Source organism: Acomys russatus, chromosome 14 (genome assembly GCF_903995435.1).
Source record: "Acomys russatus chromosome 14, mAcoRus1.1, whole genome shotgun sequence".
NCBI lineage: Eukaryota > Metazoa > Chordata > Mammalia > Rodentia > Muridae > Acomys > Acomys russatus.
The window spans coordinates 11,455,015-11,467,455 of record NC_067150.1 but is presented as its reverse complement, the minus strand read 5'-3'; the positions used below and the strand labels follow the sequence as shown (position 1 = coordinate 11,467,455).

Below are 12,441 nucleotides of genomic sequence, written 5' to 3'. Positions count from 1 at the left end.
GCTGGAATTTTCCATAGTACGTTATTTACTGCAATCTTTAATGTCTTTCTGTGTGTCATTTTAATTCTATTGTCACACTTGGCTAATCTCATTTCTAAATGTATTGATGGTACTAGACTTGCTGTCCTTCATTTCTCTCCTTTTCTTCACCTTTTTTTCTGCATTCTGTTCTTTTTTTTTTTCTGCTCCCGACTGCCCTGCTTCAAGGTGGCAAGCATGCTCGAGAGATGTTCTATATTCTACAGACAGCTTGTGGGCAGAACTGTTCAACAGAAGGTACCCTTAGTGCAAACACATTTGCTAAAATACAGCTATCCAATCTGCCTTTTACGTTTTTTTTTTTTTAAACAAATTGAATTACATCTTTCATAACTGCCTGTGACAGACTGAAGTGCAGCCCACAGATCTCATACATGCCTCTAACAGCTACCTCATTACTCATATCCAATGACTTCTTTGTTTGAGATTAAATGGGTTTGGGTTTGGGTTTGAGTTTGGGGGGGGCGAGTTGTTTTGATTTTTATCCCATTTGCTTTTGAGGTCTGTGGGGGTTTTTGTTGTTTTGTTTTTATCTTTTTGTAGGTTGGTTTATTTAAGTGGGAATTTTCCAATTAAAAATAAATGAAAATGTCTTCCAGCCTCTCTGTTTTTCAGCAGTAGTGGCATTCACAGAACGAAAAGCCCCACCAGGAGAGTCCCCTGGCTGCTATCCACAGAAGGGAGGGCAGGAAATAGAAGGTAGATGCGTAGCCAGTAAGCCTCCACTCAGCCTGAATAGAAAAAGCAGATGGAAGGAAGCAGGCAGGGCAGACCTTGGGAGCCAACCTTTAAATTCCTTGAAAGAAAGCAAGCAAGCACGCCAGGCTGCAAAAGGAGAAGGGAAAAACAGCCCTTCCACAAACCTGTCGGGAGAGCACTGGAGAGGAAACTGTGGAGGACCAGGAAATAAGGCAGGCTGCTGTCAAAGAAAGGAGAGTGTGTGCCTGCCAGGGTCTCGTCAGGGCTGAAGTAGAGCCCTCTTCCCACGATTCTCTGTGCACAGTGGAGATGCCAGAAGAGCACTGATGTGGGAGAATCATTTCCTCCCCCACGAGGTCTGGACAGGATAGCCAGGAACCTGCCTCTCCTTCAGAACAGCTGCATCTGGGGAAAGCATTTAGGAGGTTCCACATCTGGTTTAGTGAAGCCTAGAAAAAGAATGTTCTGTGTCTCCCAGTCAAACCTCAAAGAGTCCTCTGAACTCCCAACAAATAAGGGCTCGCCTTCTGCATTTCATTCTGTGAAACACGGGGCATCTTTGTTTTACTTAATGACGTTGATCTCACCATCTTTTCATGCAACCATCCTCTTAATTCCTTCTTCATCTCTGCCAGCATATCTGAGATGGAACATCTTCTGGCCCATGAGAAATGTCTCTGCCACGATCTCAGTAGCTTTTGGCTTATCCAGCAATTATATGATACAGTTTCTTCTTTCTTGATGCAAAGACGAGTTGCACATGGCACCAGTTACTTGCCTTTTGCCTGCCCGGACACCTTTGGTCACTCCTTCACCAACTCAGTTTGCAAGCATCTTTGCTGGCTGACAGTACTTCCTGTTCCTTGCATGGGATTAGCCATGGCTTAACCCAGGCTGCCCATGTATGGGAAATCTCACTGCCATACCTTTCTTTGACGCTAAGTGTGACCTGACCTCAATTACTCGGGCCAGTTTGCAATTCTTCATCATCTCCACAAGTATGTCTACATGTAGGTTAGCGTACTGCTAGGAGCACTACATGTGAGATTGCACAGGTTTTTCATATCATGTTCTCAGTGCTACCATATGCTTTCACTTATGTTTACATAAGTGGATGAAGATTTTTCACTTTCAAGATAAAAGCCCATGTCTCTATTGTCCCCTCTTGCTGGAGCTTCAGGGTGAGTGATCCTAAGATACAGAGACCGGTGCTGATGCCTTAGGCAACCATGGTAACCCTATCATAGATGCCGGGCCCTACCCAGGGTCAGTGTGACATTCCAGTGAACACCAGCCACATGGCCTCACTAGCCCAAGGAGACAGTTGTTTATAAGCGAACAAACACTTTCTGGCATCCACACATAACCCAGGAACCATATGCAAAGCGTGACCTTACCTCTTGTCACTCTTTATCTTTGTGTTCCTAAGCACTGCTCCTCCATAGAGCCCCTCCCACCCATTCTGCTGTGTGAGTTGAATAGTTTGTCCAATGAGGGCTCCCAGGACCATCCCCTGATGTGGAATCCCCCATCACAGACGTTTCTCTGTAAATCTGGCAACAGCTTGCCAAACTTCCTCTACAAATTGAACTTACCGGGCCTCCTGCCCAACAAATCATGATTTTCTTTCCATTCCCAGGTCCAGCCAACAGCGTCTTGAAATGCCAACTTTTTCACTTCACTGTAGCACTTCCAGCCCCTTCCCAGGTGCTGGTGGTTTTCAGCAGAGATGATTCCCTTTACCAAACCTCCTTGCTGAGAATGTGGCTCCTCTGCCAGAGTCATCATTTACCTGCTGTGCTGACATCCTCTTCCGTCTTATAAGGCCCTCATTTGCTCTATCGTCTTCAGCTGTTTCACTCTCACTGTCAACATTTCTTGCTTATTCATCTCTTGGGGGTCTTCCCTTCCTCCTTGCCTAAGCAGCATCCTTGACCTAACTAGCACAGAGGAGACCAAGAGCGGGCAGCACGCCTTAGCACTTAATACCCATCTGCGAGCTGTGCAGAATACAAAGGACAAGCAGGAGACTGGCCAGCTAGCTCAGCATAGATCTGAAATGTGAGCCCTGGCTCCTGCTTCAGGTTAGTAAGCCAACCTGAGTTTCCACCATGGTCCCCACTGCATCCAGACACCCACAGAGAGGCCCAGGGCATAGCATCCTCACTGGGCATGTCAGGTTTTAAACTGCTGAACTCAGTGAACCCTCATGAAGGAAACAAAGCTGGTGTTTCAGCCTGCCTTTCCCCTCAAGAGCCTGTTCTCACTTGCCTGACTCTGATTTTGACTGAATTTTCTTACCTCTTACCAGAACACGAAGTCACAGAAACTCCATGTGAGTGGCATGTTGGTCCCAAGCCTAGACATTTGCATTCTCTTGACTCCAAACAGACAACGCTTTCCCCTGTAGCTAGATTCTCTTCAGCTCCCACAAATGAGCCCTACTTAGAACCAAGCTAAGAAAGCTGTAATTAAAAGGAAGCATACTAAAGTTCAGCTGTTACGGATTTAAACAGCCCAACACACAGCATGCTTCCTCTCCTTGTTAAAAAGGGAAAGAAAATGAAGAGAACCAAAATAACCCACAATCCTTTGTAGCTTTGTCATGTATCTTCACACTTCTCAGGATGCTCTGCTTTTCTTTTAGCCCGTTCCTTGATTTACATACCTCCTATGTGCAGGCAACCTGCCTCTCTTAGCTCAGGCAGGCGCAGAATCTTATCCTGATGGCAAATCATTGAATTTGGAAAGGCCACCATCACTGACAACTCTGTGTTCAAAACCGAGGCACGCCGACTTCCAGTTGTTAGCTCTTACCTGAATCATACTTTTATCTTGCAGATAGGAAACACGTGAACTAAGCTGATTTGCTTCACCCACTGTCAGGAAGGAGAAAGGCTCTATTACCATGACTCTTTGATGGCCCTCTGTGTTAGCCCCTAGACATCTTTCTGTGTTGCATAGAGACAAAGGCTACCCTGGCCCTCAATTGGCTGTAGATCTCTAAGACTTGGAATCACCACTTGTTAGCATCTCAACTTACTACTGTCCTTTTTGAACCTTGGCTCCTGTGTGGCCACAGGTGACTTGGGTCTGGGTCAAGAAGACAAGCCACCATTCCTGACAGCACCAGCAGCATCTGTCCTCTGTCGAGTGTGTCCCAACCTTCTAAAATTAAAATATAATTCAAAAGCCATGTAGCTACTTCTTAAAATGTTCAAAAGAAGAAATCTTGAGGTTTAAATAAGCCAATAATTATGCATGTGTGTACATGAGGTTGGACACACCTCAGAGCTTGGGCCTTCTGGATCTTCCCCTAACCTGCCAGAGACGGTCCTCCATCACACAGCTCTCGTCCAGCCTGTCTTTGAAAAAGCCACACCAGTGTCTAGCTCCTCTGCTCCCCTATCTATCAGAGTAGATTTTGTTCAGCTATCCAGAGGACATCAAACACTTCATTTCTCCTGTCCCACCTTCATGTTCTAACTTGATCTCAAACGGGACTCACTTCCATTTATAGCAACAGTCTCATTTATAAAATCATATCTGGGAGAAATTGTAGAAAGATAACACAAGCCTAAAATTAATTCACATATTAATTATTTTAAGAAAAGAAACCTTGGACAAAGATCTAGAAGTTTTTCTTTTACTTTTTCTTTTTTGTTCCTTCCTACGACTCTTTCCTGCCCTCCATTTAAATATCAGCCTGCTGTGCGCTTGCTTCATTCCAAGGCAAAAAATTATTCATAATCACACCGTAACTGGCACTGAATGTTTTTCCTTCGTTGGGTGTACATGCTGAACTTGAACGAACAGCTTGTGCACGGCTCCCTCCATTCATTGAGATTCAGTTGCTCAGTATTTTGGAAGCTGCTCAGTCACACCTCCCCCTGGGTGACTACTAGATTTGGGTTGTTATTTTTACAATTACAAGAGTGGGATTATTTTTCTAGAGGAAGAACCTGGAAGCTTCTCCATGGGAAAAGCTGTGCCATTTTTAATCACTGATTCTCTCTGTGCAGAGACGGCACCCACAGAAGCCTCCTCCTCAGTCAGGTGTGTCCAGGCTTTTGAGACTGAGAGATAATGTAATCCCTAAATCTCAGCTCTCACACGGGTACCCACCTTTAAAGAAAAGCTCAACTCAGTCATACTTCAGTGAATTCAGAGGTCAATGCTGGCTGCGAGTGTTTTTATTACTGGCCTATTTCTAAAGTCTTTTCAGGACCACCGCCTTGATCCATTAAATTGTATAATACTAGAACAGAAGTCCAGTATGCCTCTTCTGCATTTTCATTATTCTATGACCCCTGTCTTGACCAAAATTGGTTCAAGGGAAGTGTCCCTAAAGTGAATTATTGTCACGTGGGCTGTTCACAACCTCGCTTTTAACTATCTCTGCCGCACGCCCCCCGCAGCAATGCACAGGCTGTGACGTTTCTGAACCCCACCTGTTGGTACTCGGGCCAGCTCTGCAGTGTCCTTTTCTGCCCACCTTTTATTTAGCCTCATGCTGTTGCACCCGACACCCTCTGGCTTTGCATGTCCTGTTACTGGCTCTGAGGAAGCACATCTTTTTTAAACGGAATGCTCCTGTGAAGTCGGACTCCTGGTATTTGATTGATAGTCTCACCCCAGATGATCTGGCCTTGTTTTCCTACAAAATTGAAATCACCTTTCAAGCTAAAAGGGAGCCTGGAAAAACAAGACTTGGGGGAAAGGAATGGGGTCATTTATGAAATGGGATGCTTAAGTGTAGGTTATTAAATTGTGTGCGGGTTTGATGGTGAACTAACTGCTGGTCTGGATTCTATGTCCCTTCTCAGAAATTCATTTGAAAACTTGGGAAGATTTGGATTTAAATGACATCTTGGCTTAACTAGGAGCAAATGCCCTAGAAATAAATATTATAGCGTGATGGCCACATTAGTGGATGGGCCAAAGATGTTAATGATCTCTCTCTCCTATGAAGTTAGAAGTTTCTCATCAGGAATATTTAAAAGGACAAAGACTTATAAAAGAAACAAATACAAATATGGCACATACCTGCAGAAGAGATTATAAAAACTGAAACTCACAAAAATTGCCTAAATATTAACAAGAGCAAAAATTATGAAAATTATACAATCTACATTATATAAACATGCAAATGTCACACCATTATACAGGTGAGATGACAGACTTTAAAGGGTCATAATCAGTGAGCAAAAGAACTGAAATTGGAAACCTTGCATTTTCTCTACTTCATTTTCATTCCTCTTTCCTCTACAGATAATAATTTGCACAATTCTGTTCTCTCGACCCACAAGTGTTTACCTTTTCTAAATAACTGATCTTGGAGACTGAACACTATTCCTACCAAAACACCAATAGTTTAAAACAAAGGTCTCAATCTTCATATTTAGGAAGTAAGCAACACCAGGGACAGGGCCATAAAGCCTGAAGTTGATTGAGTTTGGACTGGGACCATGGCTTAGCACCTTCCAGAAGCAACATGAGAAGCTGCATCTTTGTCTTTAGAGATTATTTATTACCTTTCCTTCAGGGTTTCCATGGCAAAGGTCTTCCCTTTGTTGGTTGATTGGTTGACTGGTTTTGTTTTTGGGTTTTTCCGCCAGCATTTACCTCTTGGAGGTAAATAATCGGCCTTGCTAGATAAGGTGACTAGTGCAGATCCACCTGTCAGCTTATCAAGGAAGCATTCCCTTAACAGGAAGCAGCGCACTAAGAGCCGCCCCTCTCCTCAGGCTAGGAGCCCCCTCATCTTCTAAGCCCTCAAAACCCTTCTTTGGAGCTAGTGCCTCTCAGTAAATCAACTAAAGACGTTAATTGGAAGATAAGTCTCTTTTAGATGAAATTTTTGAGAACATACATCATCTCTAAGCAATTCTCTGGTACCCTGTATCTCCACAGCTTAATTAAATGTCAAAGGCAATTATGTTCTCTCCAGTAATTAAATAATCCTAAGTGAGCATGGTAGCTGCAAGCAGTTGGTACTTGGAATATACATGACTACGTTTTTAGAAAGTAAACCATGTTATTTATTTTTGTCACGGCAGGACAAATTCCAGTAATTCAGGTGTGATATCCCCTTCACTCACACACTTAACCTTATATCATAATGTCATGAAAGCATGTTCCTCAATGGCCAGAAAAATACAATGTAAAGACTATAGGATAAAAGAAAAGCTAAGCTTTTTGTTTCTAAAATACAAAATTCAATAAATACATTGCCCTACATACAAAGTTAAATAAAATTGCATTCTGAAACCAAAACTGTTTCACACATGCAATTTCAGACAAAAGAAAAATAGTACTGGTGAACATATACTGGCATTTAATTAAAATAACTTCAAAATGTAGACCATTATCTTTTCTCTCCCTTTAAAAATGTATCTAATTTGAGAAGTTTGTAAGTGTGAAATATGACTTCTCTTCAGAAAGAAAAAGGTCTCAGTTCTAATACTATCTTATATATGTGTGTTGTTCAAGGCAAAGGAACAAAAGACATTTTTCTAAACCTTTGTGTAAGTGGCCTTATAAGTTCACTCATGTTATATAGCAATATGAAATCCTCTTGGATCTGATGTTTTCCTGTTGTTTCTGCGAAATCATCAGCCACTTGAGAGAAAACTAATTTACACTGCCAAGATACCAAAAGTATTTCTCTGAATATCCCAATGTCAGAGAAATTTTTCATTTTTAAATTCTTTCCTTATCTTCCTGTATTCATAATTTAATTTCTGACATTTAATTGGAGGACTCTGAATTCTACCAGTCAGATGTTTACCAGCAACCCTAAAACAGACATAAAAGTTTCAAATCATTTGTGATCATTGTAATTGGAATAGTTTTTACTTAGAATGTAGTCTACTAGAGAAAAGCTAAAGTATCCCTCAAGTCCCCAAATAACAGCTGAGTGGGGCTGAAGGGCTGTTAGTTGTCTAAGTGTTTTAGGGACTCAGCTCATGCTCCTCCACTCCAACACTAAGTTGAGATTCTTATTTACAACGCACTGGTTTTTTCTTTCTTGTCATTTGTTATGCTTATAGAGGATGGCTTTTGAAATATGAATTAAGTTAGAAATATTGAAGATTTATGAAACTGAGCCATAGGGATACCTGCCAGAAATCATATCTTTATAAAAGCACCCTGTAAAGATATATGCCTCCGTATACTTAATTCCTTCTCAGATGTGCTAACTTCGTGTTGTTTCTGTGAAATCATCAGGGGGGAATTTTGACAGCTCTTTTGATGCAGAGAAGGGTGTTGGAACAATTGTCATTGCAAAACCTTTGGATGCAGAGCAAAGGTCGGTCTACAACATGAGCGTGGAAGTCACCGATGGAACAAATGTCGCTGTCACTCAGGTGAGATGTTAAGTTACTGACTAACAAGAATGTGTAAATGTGTATCTGCTAAAGATAGAAATGAAAGTGATGAAAACAATGGGTCCAGAGAGTAATAAATTATGTCCAATGTCTTCTTTTGTTCAAAAATCGTTTCAGTGAACAACTGAGACAAAGGGTTCAATTTATTGGCGATACTGTCGAATCTGGCTGCTTCTTTTAAGACAACTGTGATTATCTGAGTATGGAAGAGTTATATGCATTTGTTTCCCGGTCACTTACCTTAGGTTTCTCTCTGACAACACTCAACATGCAAAGATCACATGCATGTTGTTGGTGTTAGCAAAATATAAGTATCTTTCCCTCCTCATTTCTCAAGTCACTGAAACTTTCAGCTAGAGACATGGAAAGAGCCCATATTCAGTTACATACTGAGACAGGAGTTACCCAGCTAAGATCAGACAGCCTCAATAAAGAACAAGACTGGAGCCTGGGTATCCACTGTGGCCTCTGTGCTATGGGTTCCCCCTCCTGGCTGCATATTGTACCCTCTGACAGAGAGAGTGGGAAAAGCAGGTCCAACACCCAGTTAGCTGGTCCCCAGCCCCAGAGGTCCTACTGATGCTACCATGCAGCTGGGGTTGAGGAACTTCTACTCTGCTTCTTGAGTGCATATGAAAGACATTAGGAATTAGAAGAAAACTTCTAGACTTATCTGTGACTCAGGATATCTCAGAACCTTCTTCCCAAGTGTGACTAACACAATGCCAGCTCTTAACACAGTGGATTGACCTTGAATGTAAGGTTTGTGTTTTGTTTTCAGCACCATTGTCTTAGTTAGGGTGTTAGTGTTGTGATAAGACACCATAACTGAGGCAACTCTTATAAAGGAAATTTAATTGGGACTGGCTTGCAGTTTGAGAGGGCTAGTCCATTGTCATCACAGTGAGAAGCATGGCAGCATCCAGGCAGACATGGTGCTGGAGAGGGAGCTGAGAGTGCTACATCTAGATCCACAGGCAGCAGAAGGGGAGGCTGTCCTACACTGGGTGGAACTTGAGCATTTAAGATCTCAAAGCCCCGCCTCCACAGTGACACACCTCCTCTAACAAGACCACACCTACTCCAACAAAGGCACACCTCCTAATAGTGCCACGCCCTATGAGCCAAGCATTCAAACTCAGGAGCTTATGAGGACCAAAACCACTCAAACCACCACAACCACACTCCAAGCCCCATGTAGCATGCACTGCAGCTCCACTCTTTCTCCCAGCTTCTCTCTGTGGTTCCCACAAGCCTAGAAGACATGAATGATTGATGCGGGCTCTGTTTTTCTGCTGAACCCAGATGGGTATTCAGAATTCTTCTCAACACATTTTGGTAGTTAGTAAGAAAGTTTTGCCAAACCAGAAGCAAGCAAGTAATAATTTATTTTAAATATGATTTACACTGCTATAACCATGAAATTTGGAAGCAGGAGGAGGGCTATTTCACATAATGTCCATTGTCATTATGGTGGGAAGCATGGCAGCATCCAGGCAGACATGGTGCTGGAGAAGGAGCTGAGAGTTCTACATCTAGATCCACAGGCAGCAGAAGGGGACTCTTTGCTACACTGGAATATATATGTATATATATATATATATATATATATATATATATATATATATATATGTGATGACTGTTTCCTTATAATTAGAGAGTGGTAGAAGTTGAAGGGAACAGTTGGGTTCATTTCATGTGACCATTTGCTTTCCATCTGAATATAACTATAAATGGAAATGACTCACAGATAGACAGCCAATGTGTGACAGTTCCTGGTTCTTGCTCTGGCCCCTTCCTGCTTATCAAGTGACCACAGGACCCTGTTTGCCTTAGTGAGGCCCATTTACACCCGTTACCCTAAAGTAAGTATTACCCACAAATCATACAATCTGATAATTGGCCCAACTGGGAGAACGCATTATATATTCTCCCTACCTAAAACCACTACACTTCTTGGCATTTTCAAAACTGAAGTCTAGAAACATAAATAAGACCCTCTGGCTAAGACTCATGGGAACTTCACAGTCGAAGAGGATGCTGAAAGACTGAGGCCAAACAATCTATGTGCAGTGTTGCTGTGTTGTCAGTGCTAATTCATTTTAAATGAACTTAAATTAGATATTTTTTAATTAGCAGTTTCTTAACATATCCAGCCCCAGCTCTTCTGGGATACTTAAAAAACCAAGACATATTTAAGTAAAATACAAATAAGCCTAGGATCCTATTTATGTCCAGACTTTCCTCTAGGGTTTTCAACCAGTTGAATTAAGCAGTATTCAATGCATCTAGAATCCATGGTAGAGAAATAGATTCTGCATATCCAGCTAGGTCTATCTAGAAGGTAACCAGATCTCTGAGGTATAAAACACTCATCTTAACAATGGCCATGAAAAGGTTAGCAGGAAGACATTTAGAATTTCACTAGGTTGATATGAGCAACAATTTAGTAGCATTTATTTCATAAATGTTTTCTCAGCCCATACTATACGCAGTGCACTAAGGTGCTTAAGATCACAGTACTATAGCTTTGATTGTTTGATGTTTGAGACAGGGTCTCACTATAGAACCAATATTAGACTCAAACTCCTGAGCTAAACAGTCCTCCGGCCTCAGGTCCCTTAGTAGGTTGAACTGAAGTGCACACCACCACATTAAGCTAGTAATGCAGTTTTAAGGCCGTATGTCTAATATACACTCATCAAAATAATATGCAGTTGTACAAATGCATGTCTTTGAATGCATTTGTCGGAGACCATGTTTTCCCAAGCTGATATATAGTTAGATGTGACTCTGGAACATTTGTAAGCAGTCTGGGAACTGGAATGGACTTGGGGGTTGCCCTAGCAAGAACAAATTAAAAAAGGCTAATAATAGGCATCAAGAAATGTTTCTTATCGAAAGCACCCAAGTCATGACCTTAAGAAACGAGAACTGTTTTCAAAGCAAAGCATGTAGTATCTGTTCTAATCACAACTGTTGCCACCAGAAGGCCATTGGCTATGTTGCCCCTTTCTGCTCACCAGCCTTGGTGAGCCCAGAATGCTTCGCATTTACCCAGGCTTCCCTGGACATGGCGACAGAAACAGTTCCCTGGACCCATGTCAGGTCCTTTTGAGCAACAGGATGTCTGGGAAATAAGCAGTGCAGTCTAGACCTCTTTTCGAAACTGCTAAAACATGCTCAAACCCGTGACCCGGGACAATGTAATGATTCTACCATCAAACAGATACCTTTCTCTGTGTAACTAGATTAATGCCCTCTAGTTTCTAAACCACCTGTTCAGAACTCCTTGGGGGACTTTCCTCTCCTTTGTCCACGTGAGAGCATAAAACATGGTGGGACACAGCCTTCTCATCAGCCATAAACAACATGTTGTGTTTTACCTCACAAATCTAAAATACATCGGAGCCTCTGGGATTCAGTGTTGTTATAAAACCTTTCCTTCATCTTCAGTCTTGTCCTGTTCTTCCGGCTCTCACAGGGCTCTTGTGTCTCAGAGCTACAGCATCTGATAATACATAAATATCTCTTGCATTCGGAGGATCGCCTAGGTAGAATGGAATGTAAAGGGGGCGGGTGCACTTCACACTACAAAGATTTGAAAGAACAAAATGCGAGAACAGAGTGTCCCCACGTGTGCAAAAGGCACTCATCCGGGTGGACAAAGGCTTCTGATTGTGTGGGGTTTGGTGAGGGACGTTACTGCACCTCTCATAGTACAACACAGAACAGGAGTGAACCCCGTGTTATCTTAGGAGCTCAGAGCTACTAAGCTAGGAAGTCTGGATTAAAAGGGAAGGAGGAGAGAGTGACATCATCTCTGGACTGTCTGCTTCAAGGAAAGGTGAGGAATCACAAGGAGCCCTGGTTATTGGAAGCAGCAGGATTCGGAAGTAGCCAGGGAGTGGGACAAGGGGCACATAAAGAGCAGAACAAAACACCAGAGAGGTTCACTATCTACCCCAACATACGTAGGATTACAGGAATTTAAGTGGATCCCAGCCCTGGTTCCCAGACAAGACCCCACCATTTGCATTAGAAAAGAGCAAAGACGCTTTATAGAAATAGCTGATTGCATGTTGAAGGCCATAGTATCAGACATTTTATCCTACTAAAGACCCATGGAGTCTTGACCAAAGGTGACCATAGGCTACTTAAAATGGCTTTTGCCAGCTAAACATGGGTACCCCCCTCAACTTTCAAAAAGCCAGCCCTAATAACACTCATTACAGGCAGAATTTGGATTCCCTACCTCCCCTCTAAACTTTAGAATCTTGATGTAGTACATGGAAACGGGGATTTAAGAGAT

General features: G+C 42.3%; 1 protein-coding gene across 1 annotated transcript in view; it reads left to right on the top strand.

The window, feature by feature from the left end:
- Fat3 (FAT atypical cadherin 3) overlaps nt 1-12,441 on the top strand; it is a 615,276-nt gene that overhangs the window by 497,738 nt on the left and 105,097 nt on the right. Inside the window, exon 7 of the mRNA XM_051155934.1 lies at nt 7,969-8,108. Coding sequence (XP_051011891.1) covers nt 7,969-8,108 — 140 coding nt within the window. The remainder of the gene's footprint in view (nt 1-7,968; nt 8,109-12,441) is intronic.